This window comes from Pongo pygmaeus, chromosome 2 (assembly GCF_028885625.2).
Source record: "Pongo pygmaeus isolate AG05252 chromosome 2, NHGRI_mPonPyg2-v2.0_pri, whole genome shotgun sequence".
Lineage (NCBI taxonomy): Eukaryota > Metazoa > Chordata > Mammalia > Primates > Hominidae > Pongo > Pongo pygmaeus.
The window spans coordinates 32,832,244-32,852,453 of NC_085930.1; the positions used below are offsets into that span (position 1 = coordinate 32,832,244).

At 38.2% G+C, this 20,210-nt stretch overlaps 1 protein-coding gene across 4 annotated transcripts in view; it reads left to right on the forward strand.

Moving 5' to 3' along the window:
- The window catches only part of TBC1D23 (TBC1 domain family member 23), a 64,055-nt gene that overhangs the window by 13,412 nt on the left and 30,433 nt on the right, over nt 1–20,210 (forward strand). For all 4 annotated transcript variants that reach the window (XM_054482995.2, XM_063661508.1, XM_054482996.2 and 1 more), the window contains exons 2-5: nt 4,783–4,894; nt 6,878–6,983; nt 8,740–8,944; nt 15,724–15,847. In XM_054482995.2, coding sequence (XP_054338970.1) covers nt 4,783–4,894; nt 6,878–6,983; nt 8,740–8,944; nt 15,724–15,847 — 547 coding nt within the window. The remainder of the gene's footprint in view (nt 1–4,782; nt 4,895–6,877; nt 6,984–8,739; nt 8,945–15,723; nt 15,848–20,210) is intronic.

Genomic DNA, 20,210 nt, shown 5'->3' on the forward strand with positions numbered 1-20,210 from the left:
GAAAGTGGTAGTCATCCTCATGAGTGTGACAGGTTCTTTGGTTTGGTTTTATTGTTTTGTGTTTTTTTTTGTTTTGTTTGCTTTTTGAGACAAGGTCTTGTTCTGTAGCCTGTTTTTTTGAGACAGGGTCTCGTTCTGTAGCCCAGGCTGGAGTGCAGTGGTATGATCTTGGCCTTAATGCAGCCTCTGCATCCTGAGCTCAATTGATCCTCCTTCTTCAGCCTCTTGAGTAGCTGGGACTACAGCCGCATACAGCTACAACTTGCTAATTTTTGTACTTTTTTGTGGAAATGGGTTTTTTCCATGTTGCCCAGGCTGGTCTCAAACTCCTGGGCTCAAGCCATCCAACCAGAAGTGCTGGGATTACAGGTATAAGCTACTGCCCCTGGCCTGGTTTGGGTTTAGTTTTTGAGTGAGGTTTTAATAGACTTGATCTTTAAATTCTTTCAGACCTCTTGAAGAATAAATAATTAATAAACAAATAATATATATGTATTATACACTTAACCAGTTGAACTACTGATACTTATGTTCAAAATTAAGATAATTATAATAACCAAAAAGTTGAAACAACTCAAAAGCCCATTATGTGATGGATGGATAACTAAAATATGGTATATTCATATACAGTGGACTATTATTTGGCAATGAAAAGCATATACTGATACATGCTACATTATGGATAGATGTTGAAATGTTATGCTAAATGAAACCAGGCATAAAGGCCACACATTATATGATTCCAGTTATATGAAATATCCAGAATAGGTAAATATGTAGAGACAGAAAGTAAATCAGCGGTTGGCAGACACTGGGGTCAGGGTAGGAGGTGCTGGTGCAGAGGAATGGCGAGTGACTGCTAATGGGTATGGGGTTTCTTTAAGTGCAGAAAGATACTTGTTAAAAAAAAAAAAAAAAAAGGAGATGAACTAAGTCTCGTTTCTTGTTTTCATGCCCTGTTTGGCGAGAGTGTGTGTACATTTAAACAGTTTTCATAAATTTTGAAATGATGGGGAAAATAAATTTTTAGAACATGGTTGGGAGGAAAACCGAATTTAGAAAAATGTTAGTATATAGTCATTTTTTCCTAGTGGGAGATTTCCTATAATATATATTATAGGAATATAATATATAATTCCTATTTCCTATAATTTTAATTTTAGGAACACAATGTATGTAATCCAGTTACTTTTAAAAATCATAATTTTAGTATGATTCAATATGGTTTATTCAGAAAATTACAAAATTAATAATGAATTTGTTAATCATAGAAGCATTTGGAAATGCATATTAAATTTGGTAGTGCTTGAAAATTCATGCTTCCTTCTCCCATACATTGTGCAAATGCTTCCATATGGTATTCACCATTTGGCTAAAGAAGTAAAATCCAATTCATTTGCTAGCTTGAGTATAAATATTAAAGTAATTCCATATAAATCCAGTGACATTTTGCCTCGCTGTAATTCTGAAGCAACTTGGGCTACAATGCTTAGATTAGGTGATTTTACCACACAACATCAGGTGAGGGGAAATTCTGTTATGTTTTATTTAGGTTTTGAAAATAATGCTATTGATAGATCATGACAGGAACCTGTAGTATTATACCAACACGTGTTAATCGTTTCAAAGTTACAGAGTCAGGAGGAGGTGAGTTTCTCCTTCCTTCCTACCTCAGAACCATTGGATTTGGTCTGTCCTGAACTTTCTGAGCAAAGGAGATAATTTTGCTTATTTTTTGTACTTTCTAGAATAAATGGACAAAGCCTGTACTTTTGTGTTTTAAAACCTTGTCTGGATGTCCAGTGTAACTGTACCAATCTTTAATTTGTAAGGTCAGTGAGAAGCTGCTGGTAGTCAAAGAAGACTGAACGAAACACAACTCACCCACTCATACCACACCAGACATGGATTTTGCTTTTGTATGTTAGAATTGTATTACTTGTTTAAAAGTAGAAACTTGGTTTAGGGGAAGAGGAATTCTATTTGAGAGCTAAATGCTATAGAATTCTTATCTCTGATTGATCCTTCTATGAGTTATTTACCTTAACAATTTTCAGCTCTTTACTACTTTTATAAGCACATTTATACTGTCGAAGGTCTATTAACTGTACCTTTGAATGCGTTGTTCAGAAAATAATGTTACTTTTAATTATTTAGGTTTGTAAGAAGTATCTTTTACTACTTAAGGTGTAGCATTTTCTGGTCTTTAAAGGAGCCCTTGCTCATGATTGTACTGCTGGAGAGCACATTTGTGGTTCCCTGGGGACAGCATCAAAGACTCCAACAGCAGCTGTATCAACAGAGATGTGCTTGTACATTATTGTGATTTAAAAAGTACTTTGAGGATTGAGTATTTTGCAACAAAATACAAACTTTGTTCTCTGGAATAGTAAGGGATTTGGCAAAATTACTTCAAAAAGAAAAGGATTTTAGACTAAAAAGTGAACAATTCTAATTCTTCATCTAGTAAAATAATTTCATCCCAGTAAGTATTGTTTTTAGTCCCTCATTATTTGACACATTTGACCATTTAAATATATGGTATTTATTCACCAAAGATGCCATTAAATTTTCTTTGTTTCATGGTTACTAACAGCCTGCCTTGTACCTTTTGGCCAGAAGAGAATAGATAAACCCCAGTTTTTATCAGCTATAGACCTGAACTGTTTCTCAACAGTAGACTTGAAATCTTTTTCTCTACCTCTCCCTTCCAACACTTTGGTGACCATATAGCAAAAGAACTAAATGTTTCTTGTGTGGTTACTAGTTATCTTCTGTTCATATGAATTTGTAGTAGCTTTGTCAAGGAACCTTTCAAATTCGATGAGTACTTTTCTGTAAGTGATTACATTTTCATTTAATTCCTTTCTCTTAGGAGAGCAACACTTTATGAATTTATACATTTAAACTAATATTCCTAGATGCCTATCAATGGGGAGGTTTTCATTGTCTTAGTGAAAAAAATGAAGAGTGGAAGTAATTTATTTTCTTCAGAACCACAAAAATGGGACAGAAATCCTGATTTCCTGATCCTAGTGAGATGACCTGCCTTTTAGGCTGCTTCAAAGAATGTTACAGATTGTCCGGGTTATGAAGCTCTTAAAAATTTGTACAGATTTTTAATGTATGCTGAAATCATAAACAATGACTGAAACCTCAGTTTTTGAAAATTCCTAAGGAATTGATTGATTTTTTTTTTTTTTTTTGAGACAGAGTCTCGCTCTGTCACCCAGGCTGGAGTATAGTAGCACAATCTCAGCTCACTGCAACCTCCGCTTCCCGGGTTCAAGCAATTGTCTGCCTCAGCCTGCCAAGTAGCTGGGATTACAGGCACCTGCCACCACACCCCGCTAATTTTTTGTGTTTTTAGTAGAGACGGGGTTTCACCATCTTGGCCAGGCTGGTCTTGAACTCCTGACCTTGTGATCCACCCACCTTGGCCTCCCAAAGTGCTGGGATTACAGGCATGAGCCACTGCGCCCAGCTGGAATTAAGAATTTAACTGGTTATTTTCTGGCTAGAAAACAATGTATACTTTTGTAAAAGTATTCTTTTAATTATTTTTACCTTATACAAATGAAATTAAATTCATGCCTTTCTCCTTAAACATCGTAGACTGAATAAAACTGCTTGGTAATTTACTTGATGATGTGATATTATTCTTTTGCTTTAATATACCAATAGATCCTTTTTTCCCCTCTAACATTTATTTAATACTTATCATAGGCTAGGTACTGCTCCAGGCATGATACTGATATAGTCATTTACTAAATAGTCTCAGGCTGCAGTGTTTTGAATTCTTGGCTGAATTGAGCATAATGTTAAGAACACGAATTCAGGAACCAGACTGTTAAAATTTGAATCCTGGCTCTACTGCTGATATGACATGTGACCGTAATATGACATGTGACCCTATACCATAATACTGGTAAACACCTAAAAGAATAGTAACTTTTTTTTTTTTTTTTTTTTTTTGAGACGGAGTCTCGCTCTGTCCCCCAGGCTGGAGTGCAGTGGTGCGATCTCGGCTCACTGCAAGCTCCGCCTTCCGGGTTCACGCCATTCTCCTGCCTCAGCCTCCTGAGTAGCTGGGCCTGTAGGCGCCCACCACCACGCCCGGCTAATTTTTTGTATTTTTAGTAGAGACAGGGTTTCACTGTGGTCTCGATCTCCTGACCTTGTGATCTGCCCGCCTCGGCCTCCCAAAGTGCTGGGATTACAAGCGTGAGCCACTGCGCCCGGCAGAATAGTAACTTTACCAATAAAGTTATTTCTTCAGTTGTCCCCTAAATGTCTATAACCCTTCTTTGCCTCCATTTTTGCATCTGTACATGGGGTCAGTGATGTAACCTACCTCATAGGGATTGTTATGAGGATTAAAAAGAACACATAAAATGTTTGAAATAGTGCCCCACACATAGTATGCTATGTAAAGTGCCCAGCACATAGTTGCTATGTAAAGTTATTACCACCACCGGGAATACTGTTATTACTATGACTTCACAGTGCTGTCAGCCAGCTTGCCCCATCTCCTCTTTAAATTTCTTTAATCTAGGAAAAGACAACCAAACTAAGGGTAAAATGAGAGCAAATTGACTGTATGAAGCCTGAGATTTCCCACCAAGAAAACATGCTGTGTATGCCTTGGCATTCATTACATTTTGGTTGCTGAGAACTTTTGTTTCTTAGACAAGCCTTTAATAGGCCGTGCTTATAAATGAATCTTGAATAAGAAAAAGTATGAGGTAAAGTTCATTTTAATAAATAGGACTTGTTTTTTAGGGAAAAAGATCTTGAAGAAGCTCTGGAAGCAGGAGGTTGTGATCTTGAAACTTTGAGAAATATAATTCAAGGAAGACCACTGCCTGCTGATCTGAGGGCCAAAGTTTGGAAGGTAACTAGAAACTAAAATGAATAAAATGTAATCACTGAAGAATAATATTTTTAAAAGTTTGTTGCTTCAGCTGTCTTAGTTGCAGAAAACTTTATTATCTTATGAGCATGCCACATCTAGATTTATCAAACAGCAGCTTATTAAAATGTGTGTTTCTGTAGTGTTTGGTATATTTAACAATAATGGCTTGGATTTTGGAATGTAATATATGCTTTTGTAGCCATTAGAAATGGTGTTTATGGGGCCAGGCGCAATGGCTCATGCCTGTAATCCCAACACTTTGGGAGGCTGAGGCAGGCGGATCACCTGAGGTCAGGAGTTCAAGACCCGCCTGGCCAACATGGTGAAACCCCATCTCTACCAAGAGGCTGAGGCAAGAGAATCGCTTGAACCCAGGAGGCGAGGCTATAGTGAGCCGAGATAGCGCCACTGCACTCCAGCCTGAGTGACAAAGTGAGACTCCATCTCAAAAACAAACAAAAAGAAGTGGTGTTTATGAAAATTGTTTCTTGAAACAAGATACAATCAGTGAGTAAAATAGGATGTATATTTGCAGATACAGAATGATCATAGCAATGTTAAAAAAAAAAAAAAGGAAGTATGCCTCTGGCTGTTGGGTTATAGGAGATTTTCCCTTTGTTTTCCTCTACTCAACTATTCTCCAGTGCATGTGCATTATTATTTTTTAAAATTTTGAATTAAGGTATTGTTATGATTACAAAAGAAATACATATATTTGTGGAAATATATACAGCATAACAACCACAAAGGATAAAATAAAAATCTGTTACCTACCACCTATAGGTAAAACAGATAAGGTCTTGGTGCTTACCTTTTTGCCCTATGCACATATGTAACAGAAATGGAATTAAAACTGTACACAGTATTCTGAGCATTTTATTATAGAAGTTTAAGCACATGCAAAAGTGTAGAACTTGTATAATGAACTCCCATGTGCCCATAACCCAGCTTTAACTGGTATCAACATTTAGCCAATGTTGTTTGATTAGTATCGTCATCCTTTCCTCCCCACCCGACTCACTGGATTGTTTTAAAGCAAATCCTTGCTAGCATACTAAAAGTCTGAAACATTTAAAAGAATGGTAATTCCTGGCCGGGTGCAGTGGCTCACACCTGTAATCCCAGCACTTTGGGAGGCTGAGGCAGGTGGATCACCTGAGGTTAGGAGTTTGAGACCAGCCTGGCCAACATGGTGAATGCACATCTCTACTAAAAGTACAAAAATTAGCTGGGCGTGATGGTGGGTGCCTGTAGTATCAGCTACTTGGGAGGCTGAGGCAGGAGAATCACTTGAACCCAGGAGGCAGAGAGGTTGCATTGAGCCGAGATCGTGCCACTATGCTCCAGCCTGAGCAACAGAGCGAGACTCAGTCTCAAAAAAAAAAAAGAAAGACTGGTAATTCCTTAATATCATAAAATAATTTCTTCAGTTGTCTCATACATGTGTTTTTATGGGTGATTTGTTTAAATTTGAATTCTAGTAGGCCTACTTGTTGCATTTGGATATGTCACTTAAGATTCTTTAAATCAATACAGTTTATTTTACATTTTAAAAAAAAACCTTACAAAACAGTGAGAACATGTTCTCAATTTATTAAGTATTCTTCTGTATAATTTTAAAATGTACATGGCACAGATGTACTTTTTCTTTGCCAGTACATTCTGTTGTTTTTACATTTAAAAAAACCAAAAATTGATTGTGTAAATTTACATGTCTAAATATGTAAATATTTTGGGTAATTTGTTGTATTCACTAAATCAACATGAAATATCTAATGTAGGAGGATTTAAAATAATTCTGCTGGTTGTGACATGACTAAATACTCAACATTTAGTGGAGTATGGATACCTTAATTGTAATCTGTTCTTATTTTTAAATTCAGGCCTTTAATTATTACAGCATATTTTCCAAGAATGAGGAATAACATATGAAGCTAGTCACTTTTTAAATCTTTCTTCCAGATTGCTCTGAATGTTGCAGGAAAAGGTGATAGTTTGGCATCATGGGATGGTATTTTAGACTTGCCAGAACAGAACACTATTCACAAAGATTGCCTGCAGTTTATTGGTAAGCTTAATAATCACTTTCAAGCAGAGTTAAATTTTTGAAATAATTCTTAGGTTGAAGAATCACTGTTCAGAATAATCTTCTTATAATTTCAGAATTTGAAAAAGGCTTGTAAATAGCTTTAGAACTTTTCTTTGGAAATTCTTATGAAATATTGTCTATTAATTTTAAGGGAGCCTAGTTTTGAGTGGGTGCAGTGACTCACGCCTGAATCCCAGCACTTTGGGAGGCCGAGGCAGACAGATCACTTGAGGTCAAGAGTTCAAGACCAGCCTGGCCAACATGGCAAAACCCTGTCTCTACTAAAAAATGCAAAAATTAGCCAAGTGTGGTGGTGGGCGCCTGTAGTCCCAGCTACTTGGGAGGCTGAGGCAGGAGAATCGCTTGAACACAGGAAGCAAAGGTTGCAGTGAGCTGAGATCGCACCACTGCACTCCAGCCTGGGCACGGAGTGAGACTCTATCTCAAAGAAACAAAAAAGATAACCTAGTTTTTACTGTTTCTTTTGCGTTATATGTTAGATTTTTCATGTACATTTATGGGTTTGTTGTAGTCTTAAATTTGATTTTTGTATAATTAAAGATCTATATGATTATATGCAGCCCTCAAATTAAAGGGGAGCTTTATTCCAAAAGTTTATCTATGAATCATAGTTTGTGGACTGCTGTAGAAAAACTATTATAAATTGTGATTGAATTGGTTTCCAGTCATCCCACAACATCTATTTCAGTTCACAATGTGGATCAATTTAGTTTATACTTCTTTTAAATTAATCTCTAGTGCATTGTATTTTTGTTTCTCTTTCCATCATATTTTAGTTAAATTATTGGCTTGATAGGCCTATGTGTGGTAAGCACAGCAGAAACATTATTGCTGGTGTGGACAAAAGAATTTGGTAGTGGAGAATGAATTCCTTTCCCTCTTCTTGCCAAAGTTATAGCAACAGCTGCCCATCATGGAGTAGGTGATAATCTGTTTAGAAAACACTTTTGCTTCCCAGGAATGTGGGCTATGCCTATCTTTACCTATCCCTTTAATTCAGATTGGCCATTCTTATGTTTAACATATATATAGGTCAGGTATTACTAAGTGCTAATGTTTAGTAAATACTGAATGTATAGAGGTCTTCTGTTTCTTTCCCTTCTCTCTCAACAGACTAGGTAAGAAAACATGCTTAGGTGAAACTGTTATTCTTCATTTTCTTTAAACAACTGTATTAAAGTTAAAAGACTGTTAGAAGGCCAGGCACAATGGCTCATGCCTGTAATCCCAGCACTTTGGGAGGCCAAGGCAGGCAGATCACCTGAGGTCAGGAGTTCGAGACCAGCCTGGCCAACATGGTGAAACCCTGTCTCTACTAAAAGTACAAAAATTAGTCGGGCGTGGTGGTGCTTGCCTGTAATCCTGGCTACTCGGGAGGCTAAGGCAGAAGAATCGCTTGAAATCGGGAGGTGAAGGTTGCAGTGAGCCGAGATCGTGCCGTTGCACTCCAGCCTGGGTGACGAGCTAAACTCCGTCTAAAAAAAAAAAAAAAAGGCTGTTATAAAGAGTTTTGACTGTGTGTTTTCCTTGGGTTTTGGATCTGTGAGCCAATGATTGTTAAAATAAGTATAAGGGAAAATGTACTTTCATGTAGTTTCACTTTGTCTTTCTCTAAATGCACTAACATAGTATTATATATTTGTAAACAAGTGTTATATCCAATAACAGCCTCTAACAGGCCCCGGTAACTTTATTTTTAACATTTATTTTCTAGACCAGCTTTCAGTGCCAGAGGAGAAGGCAGCAGAATTACTTTTGGATATTGAATCTGTAATTACCTTTTATTGTAAATCACGTAACATTAAATATAGCACATCCCTTAGCTGGATACATCTACTGAAACCATTGGTGCATCTTCAACTGCCACGCAGCGATTTATACAACTGCTTTTATGCCATAATGAATAAGTACATTCCCAGGTAAAATATGATTTAGTTATTGTAGTTTTTAAAAGTGAATACAGGTCTGGTTTGCTTTGAGCTAAAGTTGCTAGATTTACTTTGGCAGTAAAGTAAAAGGTTCAAACAATTTTGAAGGTTATTTGATCCAGAATTGTTATTTTATTTTTGTGGTTGTAAACATTTTTTAAAAGATTCTGTAGTTAAAAATGTATACTTCTGAAACAGTGGTTATACTGGGGTTGGAGTTGGGGAGGAAGTGGGGAGATCTAGGTCAAAAGGATACCAAATAGCAAATAGGTGTGATGAACAAGTTGAAAGACCTAATATACAATGTGGGGACTCTAGTTAATAATAGTCTATTATATTGAAGATTTTTGCTAAATAAGTAGATTATAGCTGCTTTTGCCACAGAGGGGAAGGTGGGAATGTGAGATGATAGGTGCATTATTTTGTTCCACAATAGTAACCATTTTACTATGTATGTGTTTTTTATAACATGTTGTATAATGCACAGCAATTTATTTTTAAAAAAGAATTTAAAAATTAAAAATTTCTAGAGTTTATATATATAATTCTCCCAGTTTATTTGGTGGTATCCCTATTTTAATTTATTTGCCTATAAAATAAAAATATTACAGTGTCCAAGTGAAAAGTAAAATTTCTGGGGTGCTACCTTATTGAGCTTGGAAGGAAGTCCTAGAAATATAGGCATTGAACAAGTAAATTGAAGTGTGCTGAATGTTGGAAAGGTGAAATATAGAGTGCTAGGGGGATGTATAATGGGGGCGACCTAACTTACCCTGGAGGTCAGGGATGGCTTTCCCATGGTAAGTGGCCTTTAAGTTGAGACCAGACAGATGTGCAGGTGGTTGTGATGGGGGCTGTAGTGGGGGTCGTGGTGGTGGGCAGCACTCATGAGACCAGAAAGAGTTGTTGTAGTTCCCAGTGCAATAGATCAGATAGTTAGAATTTTAGTACCAAAAGAAACTTTAGACATAGTCTAGACTAGTGGCTTGGCTGTGCAACCTTGAATGCACATTAGAATTATTGGGGGAGCTCTTAAAAATCCTAATGACTATTTGCATACATGAGTAATTAAATCAAAATCTCTTGGTGATGGGACCTAGGCATCAGTTTGTTTAGAGCTTACTAATTAATTTCAGCGTGTAGCCAAGGTGGAGAACCACTAATCTGGACCTTGATAGTTAACTGACTCTTATTTTTTACTACTTTCTATGTGATACCACACTGTATGAGGTATAAGTGTTTTGTATGGTTCTCTACCCTGGTTGCTTGTTAGAATCAACTGAGGCACTTTTTCTTTTTTTAAATAACGACTTTATTGAGATATAATTTATATTCCATAAAATTCACCATTTTAATATGTACAATTCACTGGTTTTAATTATAGTCACAGAGTTGTACAGCCATAACCACAACCAATTTTAGAACATTTTATCACCCCAAAAAGAAATCCCCTTCCCGTTAGTAGTCAACTCTTCATTTTCCCCCCAAAATGGGGGGAATGATTGCTATGATTCTGTATGTAAGGAATCATACCTTATATGTTTTTATGACTGCCTTTAATGTTTAGTATTATGTTTTCTGGGTTCATATTGTATCATATATCATATTTCATTTCTTTTTTTGCCAAATAATTTTTTATTGTATGCATATACCACATTTTATTTACCTATTCATCAGCTGATGGATATTTGGATTGTTTTCACTTTTTTACTATTATGAGTATGAAGCTGTGAACGTTCATATACAAGTTTTTGTGTAGACATGTATTTTCACTTCTGGGATATGTGCCTACAAGGGGAATTCCTGGACCATATGGTAATTATGTTTAACCTTTTCTGGAATTGCCGGATTTTTCCATAGCAGCTGCATCATATGTTCTCACCAACAGTCAGTGGAGATCCCAGTTTCTTCACATCCTCGTCAACATTTGTCTTTTTGATTGTAGCCCATCCTAGTGAGTGTGAAGTGATACCTCATTATGGTTGTTGACTTGCATTTCCCTAATGGCTAATGATGTTGAGCATCTTTTTGTGTGTTTATTGGCAATTTGTATTTCTTCTTTGGAGAAATGACTCTTTACCCAAAGTACTTTTAAAACATACTGGTCCCTAGAGTTTTTTTTTTCTTTCCAATAAATCTTTTGCACTCCTATTTTTTCCACAATAAGCCTTTAGAGTTTCAAATACAAGTGGACTGCAAAGAGCATAGGTATAGATATTTTTAAATCTCTCCAGGTGATTCTGATGTGCACCAGGATGGAAAACCTCTGTGCTACCTTGAAGCCATACTGCTTTATGTAAGGAAAACAGACTTAAAGATACCAGAAAACAAGGCTAAGGTCATGGCAGAGCCAAGACTTGAATTCATATTTAGGAGTCATTTTGTTGTACTGGGTCTCTCAACTGCCTATATTTTAGCACTTCTCATGGCCATCTCTTGCTCTAACAGAGCTAGCAATAGCAAGAGACAAGTTGTCCCAGCTTTGCCTCTGGAGAATGGTGGTGATGGTAGTTAGGAACAGAGGGGAAAGACTTTTGCATTATGCTTTATAACATACTGTGTTGTCAGATTTCTCTAGTTATTTCTTCCATATGGAACAGCCCTCCAGCCAGGGCCAGCATTAGTGGCCTTGGAAAGAACCCTGAGCCCCACAGAATGCTGCTAGAACTCCATTTTAACATATCTTCTTTTTTTTTTTTTTTTTTGAGACAGAGTCTCACTTTGTCGTCCAAGCTGGAGTGCAGTGGCACAGTCTCAGCCCACTGCAATCTCTGCCTCCTAGATTCAAGTGATCCTCATACCTCAGTCTCCTGAGTAGCTGGAATCACAGGCATGTGCCACCATACCCGGCTAATTTTTGTGTTTTTAGTAGAGATGGGGTTTCACCATTGGCCAGGCTGGTCTTGAACTTCTGACCTCAAGGGATCCGCCCAACTCGACCTCCCAAAGCGTTGGGATTACAGGCGTGAGCCACCACTCCCAACTTAACATATCTTCTTCTTTTTTATTATTTATTTATTCATTTAGACAGAGTCTCGCTCTGTTGCCAGGCTGGCGTGCAATGGCGTGATCTTGGCTCACTGCAACCTCTGCCTCCCAGGTTCAAGCGATTCTCCTGCTTCAGACCTCGAGTAGCTGGAATCACAGGCGTGTGCCACCACACCCAGCTAATTTTTGTATTTTTAGTAGAGATGGGGTTTTACCATTGGCCAAACTGGTCTCAAACTTCTGACCTCAAGTGATCCGCCCCCTTCGGTCTCCCAAAGTGCTGAGATTACAGGCGCAAGCCACCGTGCCCAGCCTTTTTTTCTTCTTTTTTTTTTTGAGACAGGGTCTCACTGTGTCACCCAGACTGGAGTGGAGTGGCACGATCTCGGCCCACTGCAACCTCCGTCTCTTAAGCTCAAGCGATTCTCCTGCTTCAGCCTCCCAAGTAGCTGGGTTTACAGGTACATGCCACTATCACCAGGCTAATTTTTGTATTTTTAGTAGAGACTGGGTTTTACCACTGGCATATCTTCTTATTACAGTTTCACATATAAGATGGCAGAATCCCGTCAAGCACAGTGCCTTGTACTTGAGAGCAGCTTTGCAGTATACAGTTGTTCAATAGATGCTGTTGCAATGGCTGACTCCCAGAGATGCCCCGCTTTTTCAAAAGATGAGATCATGAACTAGGCAATTGTTTCTATAGTGTATGCCCCTACTCACTGTGTGTTCTGCCTTAGCATTCTTTTGCCTTGCATTTATACAGTAGGGTAAATATTAAGACTAAGGAGGAGGTAGTCGTGCCAGTATGAATCTAGTTCTGTGTCTGGGCACCTGAATTGCCAACCTGGGGCCTTTTCTATAAAACTTCCTTCCACCTGCAGTATCAAAAAGTGATAGATTGAGAGTCATACAAATCCTGACATTGACCTCACATCTTAGATTTTAGAAATTATTTTTTATTATTCCCTTTAAATTACCTTGTAAAACATTTTTTTTTTCTTTTTTGATAACAAGATCTTACTATGTTGTCTAGGCTGGTCTTGAAAACCTGGTCTCAAGTGATCCTCCGTCCTCAGCCTCCTGAGTAGCTGGGACTACACATACATGCCACTCTGCCCTGCTTAAAACACTCCTTATTAATGCTGTCATGTTAAAACTGTGAGGCCAGGTGCAGTGACTCACACCTGTAATCCCAGCCACTTTGGGAGGCCAGGGCAGGCAGATCACTTGACCCCAGGAGTTTGAGACCAGCTGAGGCAACATAGTGAGACCCTGATCCTACAAAAAAATTTTTTTTAATTATCCAGGCGTGAGGGCATGCATCTGTAGTCCCAGCTACTCAGGAGGCTAAGCGGGGAGGATCACCTGAGCCCAGGGAGGTCGAGGCTGAAGTGAGCCATGATCCTGCCACTACACTCCAGCCTGGGCAGCAGTGAGACCCTGTCTAAAAAAAAAAAAATTTAAAAATTTAAAAAAACTGTGTCATTCATTTCATTGACTTTTGTACATGAGGCCTTTTACTTCATTTTCTTTACAGTTTGCTTTTTTAGAGATGGTACCCCTACAAAAATACCACTTGTTGAAATATTGAATTAGATATGGAAGGGGGCAGTATGGCATAATGATTTAATGTCCAATTTCTGTATACAAGTCTTAGCTCCATCACTTCTTAGCTATTTTACCTTCAGTGAACTACCTGACTTCAGTTGAGCCTCAGTTTTCTCATCTGTAAATTGGGTATAGATTTCCTAGGATTGTTTGATAAAATGAAATAACTTTGTAAAATGCTTATTACATTGTCTGGCATATGGTATTTCCTCAATAAATAGTTGACTTTTATTATGATGGCCTGTGCTTTGACCTGTTTATAAGTTTTTGCTGATTCATTAGATACATTCTTGCCTCCTTCCCTTGTAATAGTAGAATGTATCTCAGTACAAAAGCTGAATGGAGTAAATTTATAGAATTGAAGAATTACTGAAGCCTACTGGTCTAACTGAAGATTGAGTTAGTCAGCATCTTGTTAACTGTAATACCATACTTTAACCAAACTGTCTGGAAGTAACTGTGTTTTCAGTATTGCTTTTTGTTTTTAACTGTACGGGTTAAAAAGTAACTACCTCTGGCCCAGCATGGTGGCTCATGCCTGTAATCCCAGCAATTTGGGAGGCCAAGAAGGGAGGATCGCTTGAGCCCAGGAGTTCTAGACCAGCCTGGGCAAGATGAAGAAACCCTGTCTCTACCAAAAATACAAAAATCGCCTGGGCATGGTGGCATGTACCTGTAGTCCCAGCTGCTTAGGAGGCTGAGATGGGAGGGTGGTTTGAGCCCAGGATGCAAAGAGGTTGCAGTGAGCTGAGATCACGCCATTGTACTCCAACCTGAGTGACAGAGCTAGACCCTGTCTTAAAAAAACAAAAAAAACCCCAAAAAAACATGTAATTATCTCCCTATATCCAGTAAGATCCACTACCAAAAATCTGGTATCTTTTAAGAATTTTTTTCCGTGAAGTAGTCTGTTTGAGTTATCACAAACATAGACACAAGAAAATGAACTAATGTGAACATAGTAGTATCTAACGAATCCTCTGGGCTCGAAAGATTTTCTAAGAGTGCTGCTTATGTGGGAGTTAGAAGATAAGGCATCTGAATTTGAGATCAAATTCAGATCAAATTCTGAGCATGGAAGGAGGAAGTAACTATACTTCCTGAGGAGTGAGTCTAGTTCATGGACCACATCTGGACCTTCTCCAAGGGTTTGTCATCTCTGGGCTCAGATGCTTGGGTGCCTGGGTAGAGGGACAGTACTTTTCAGATCAAGGCTGTGAGTGGCTACTGTGACCCGTGGCAGAGGAGTCTTCTTAGAGCTGAGCAGGCTGAGATGCTTCCTGAGATGATGACTAGAAACTGTAGGAAATCCATGGCCCAAAATGCATCTGTAAGTGCTTTGTAATTATTTCTAACTTTTATTCTAGGTTTAGGGGTACGTGTGCAGGTTTGTTACATAAGTAAATTGTGTGTTACCGGGGTTTGGTGTACAGATTATTTCACCACCCAGGTAATAAGTAGAATACCTTCTTTCTACTTTTGAAGTCTCTGACAGGAAAAGGTAATGTTTGTTTTTAAAAAGGCTTTAGATAAAAATATTAATGTACATGTTTGGTGCCTTTTACTTTAAAACAACATTCAGATTCAATTTTTCCATTTTACTCTCACAATAACCCTTTGAAGTAGGACAGTTATTGAACAAGATGAGTATTTTGGCACCTTCTGGAATTGGCTCTGAGGAGTTGGTACTTGGGCCACTTCAACAGTTTTTAAGGCCATGATTTCTGAAATGTTCACCTGCCCATTTCAGACTTGTACTTTGCTAAAGGACATTCCTAATTGAGTATATAAACTGTGGAGCTAACCTGAAGCCTAGTTTCTAGAAGTTCCTCTTTTTTGGCAGAGAAGGAAGGACTCCCCAGATCTCCTTTTGGGATCCCAGCCTTATCAAAATAACCTAAATTTGTTTTCAGTGATCCCTGTAGTTCTCTCACTGGAGTGCTGCCTGGGTTCACCTGTGAGAATGTCGCTAGAGTGGCTTTAGACCTACTGTTTCTACAACTTCTGTCAAGTCAGGGACATTGAAAAAGGTATTAGCAAGAGACCTCTGCCTGCTACTGTCAGGCAGGCTTCCAGTGAATGCTGTGGAGGGTATAGCAGGAAGATTGGTTACTGATGTGATTATTTCTGATCTATTAATGCAAAAAAATTTTGCTTCTCTTGTCTTCTAGGGATTGTTCCCAGAAAGGGAGACCATTTCATCTCTTCAGGTTGCTCATCCAATACCATGAGCCTGAGCTTTGTTCTTATCTTGATACAAAGAAAATTACTCCAGACTCCTATGCACTCAACTGGGTAATAAAGTGAAAGTAGGAACATTTAATGAAAAATAGATTTATATAAAGCTATAGTTAGGTGGGTTTTTTTTTCAAGGAAGAGAAAGAAAAGTCCTAATTATAGATCATTACTGTTTAAACCAAAGGGGTAAAATTATTGGCATTTCAAAATAACTTTTTTTGCTCTTCACTCTTGTTAGTTCAGATTATTTGATATGAAGTTTACTTTTATTGTTTTACATGTATGTGTAAATGTAACTATTTACAACTAATTACAAATAAATATTACAACTAATATTTACATATATGTAATAAATATGAATATATACATGTAATATATGATACATATATCAGTTCAATTGAGAACTTTGTTTAAATTGTTGATGGTGTGTATAAGAATTGGTATACAGTCACAAGGAAAATGACTTAAGGTTATCAAATGTTAATATAAAAGAATATAAAGTATAACTCAGTGCTCTATCATTCTGTATTTGTATTTTCAATGGGAAGTCTTACTTTAGGTCAGTGGTCCTTAAACCTTTTGGTGTCAGGACCCTTTACACTCTTAAAATTTGTTGATTATCCATATGGATTATATTGAGAAGTTGTTAAAACTATACTAGGCGCAGTGGCTCACGCCTGTAATCCCAGCACTTTGGGAGGCTAAGGAAGGCGGAACACTTGATGTCAGAAGTTTGATACCAGCCTGGCCAACATGGCGAAGCCCGTCTCTACTAAAAATACAAAAATTAGTCGGGTGTGGTGGCATGTACCTGTAATCCCAGCTACTCGGGAGGCTGAGACAGTAGAATCACTTGATCCTGGGAGGCGGAGGTTGCAGTGAGCCAGGATCGCACCACTGCACTCCAGCCTGGGCAACAGAGTGAAACTCTGTCTCAAAAAAAAAAAAATTTTTAAGGAATTTTAAATGTTTATTAATTTATTTTAAGTAATTATAAATTTATTACATGTTGATATAAATAGCCCATTTTAAAATAAACAACTATTTTCCAAAAGAAAATTAGAGTAGTGGCATTGTTTTATATTTTTGCAAATCTCATCAATGTTTGGCTACATCAAAGATGGATTATCATATCTGCTTTTTTTTTTTCTTTTTTTTTTTTCTTGAGATGGAGTTTCACTCTTGTCACCTAGGCTGGAGTGCCGTGGCGCAATCTTGCCTCACTGCAATCTCCGCCTCCCAGGTTCAAGCGATTCTTCTGCCTCAGCCTCCCAAGTAGCTTGGATTAAGGTGCCGGCCACCATGCCCAGCTAATTTTTGTAATTTTAGTAAAGACGGGGTTTCACCACGATGGCCGGGCTGGTCTCGAACTCCTAACCTCAGGTGATCTGCTCACTTCAGCCTCCCAAAGTGCTGGGATTACAGGCCTGAGCCACCCCACCTGGCCGTTATTTCAATCTGTGATAATATCACATATCATGTAGCCGTTGAAAAATTCTATTGTTCATTTTCAAGGGAATATATATGAAAAAGGCAGGTAAATTCTACATATTTGTGTAACAATAGTTTTGACCTTACAGATCCTTTGTAAAGAATCCTGGGGACTTCTAGGAGGTCCCCAGATCACACTTCTGGTTAACTGCTGCTCTTCTGGTTAACTTGAGATCTTTCTAAAACAATGATTGGGTGCTAGGAGACTATATATTCATATTCTTTTATTACGTATTACTTAACTTTTCTTCAGGAAGAATCCCATTTCTTCCCGTTATTAACTGTGTGATCTAAGACAGCCTCTGAGCTTCAATTCGTCATCTGCAAAATGGAAATAATAGTACTGTACCTAATTCAGAGGATGATAGGATGAGTTAACAATGAGGAAATGGGTAACTGGAGAATTCTAACTGGTTTCACTTCTGGGCTCATTAAATCTCAAACCTCAGTAGCCTGTTCTTTAATTCCCTCTTGGCCACAGTCTTGTCAGTTTTTTGTTTTTGTTTTTGTTTTTGAGACAAGGTCTTGCTCTGGTCTCTCAGGCTGCAGTGCAGTGGCACAGTCTTGGCTCACTGCAAGCTCCACCTCCCGGGCTCAAGTGATTCTCCCACCTCAGCCTTCTGAGTAGCTGGGACTACAGGCATGCACTACCACACTTGGCTAATGTTTCAATTTTTTTGTAGAGACAAGGTCTCACCATATTGCCTGAGCTGGTCTCGATCTCCTGGGCTCAAGCAATCCTCCCACCCAGGCCTCCCAAAGTGCTGGGATTACAGGTGTGAGCCAAGCCTAGTCTTGTCAAAACTGTAGCTTCTCTGAGATTCATATGTTGCCACTGAATCTACCTATTTATGTTAAAGTAGTAAACTATTTTTCTTAAGCATTTTAATAATTAATAGAGGTCTCTCTGCCTAGGAAATGCCATTTCTGATGCCAGAGTTCTGAATTCATGCTGGTAGCTGGAGGTTTAAACTGAGTGGTTTCTCTTCAGCTGATATGCCAGATAGTTTGTTGATTGATTGATTGATTGATTGATTGATTGATTGATTTTTGGTGAGACAGAGTCTCACTCTTTAGCCCAGGCTGGAGTGCAGTGGCACGATCTCGGCTCACTGCAAGCTCCGCCTCCCGGGTTCACGCCATTCTCCTGCCTCAGCATCCCGAGTAGCTGGGACTGCAGACGCCCGCCACCACGCCCGGCTAATTTTTTGTATTTTTATTAAAGACAGGATTTCACCATGTTAGCCAGGATGGTCTCGATCTCCTGACCTCGTGATCCACCCACCTTGGCCTCCCAAAGTGCTGGGATTACAGGCGTGAGCCACTGTGTCTGGCCTCAGATAGTTTACTCTTGCTACTAGTATCATGTTGATGAAATAGAGTTTTTTAAGTATCATGAGATGAAACAATTAAAAAGTAATTTCTGAACCACTGTGAGCAGTGCAGTGGTAACTTTAGTTGAGCTAAGTGAGCTTAAAGATGACTGTATATTGCTATTCTGTTTGTATGTACCTCTTCTAATCTGTGTTTGTAATCGTAATTTTTAAAGCAACCACAAAGAACATTAGTAGCATTATGTATTTTAAAAGCCTTGTGGTCAAGTGTGATGGCAATTACATGGGCTGTGGAATCTCAGGCTTTTTTCTGTTCCCAACACCATTCACTAGCTCTGAGCTTGAGAAAGTAAAGTAATCCAAGTTCTTCACCTGAAAAAAATGGGGAGTAATTGAAATCACCTGTGAAATGGGGAGAAATGTGTTTACTTTCCAGGCCTGTTGTGAGAATTTAAATCAGAGATATTTTTAATGATACATGATAATAGTTTAGTATTAGCTTAGTATTGCACACCTGTTGTGAGAATTTAAGTAAGAGATATTTTTAATGATATGTGATAATAGTTTAGTATTAGCTTAGTATTTCACAAAGAGTGCACTAAATATATGTGTTCCCATTAATTCTCTTTAGCTGTTAAAAATGTTTTAAATTTAAACCCGTAGATGGAATTATTTCTGTATCTAATGAAAGTTGAATGATCTAAAAATATTACTTCATGCAACTTAAAACACAGTTGGGCTGTAGAGTTGCTTATAAATTAACAACTCTTAGCTCCTGAAATCTGTTGAAGGATATGAATTTTTTTTTGTTTTTTTTTTTTGAGACAAGAGTCTCACTCTGTCACCCAGGCTGGAGTGCAGTGGTGAGATCTCTTCTCACTGCAACCTCTGCCTCCCAGGTTCAAGTGATTCTCCTGCCTCAGCCTCCCAAGTAGCTGGGACTACAGACACGCGCCATCATGCCTGGCTAATTTTTGTATTTTTAGTAGAGACGGGGTTTCACTATGTTGGCCAGGTTGGTCTCAAACTCCTGACCTCGGGTGATCCACCCACCTTGGCCTCCTAAAGTGCTGGGTTTACAGGCGTGAGCCACTGCGCCTGGCCTAATCTCTTTCAAGTGATGTACAAGTGAGCTTTGGGAGCAATTCATATTTATATTATGATTAAAGTTTTATTAGCTGCTCTTAAATTACCATGTTTAATCCTCACAATTACCTTGTAATTTAAATACTGTGCTGTTATTATATTGTAATTATTTTAGTTACTCTTATGGAGCTCAGACCATAATTATGCTAGTTATGCTATGGCAAAGATATGTGCTAGTTACTTTAGGTATTCTTTTCACAATAGTAGTAGAAGATGGGTAGCAGTATTCCTCTTTTTTGCAGAAGTAAAAATGGAAGCTTTAAAGAGGTTGACATGTCCTAAGTCACACAGTTAATAAGTGGCTCCATTGTTCCTTGAATTCACATGTTTTGCCTTTGGATTTCATACACTAAGATTAAGGTATGCATTAAATATCAGGTGCAGATAATTTGATGTAATGTTTCTTATTCATTTGCTTTAATACTTTTAAGAGAGCAAGTCACCTCCAG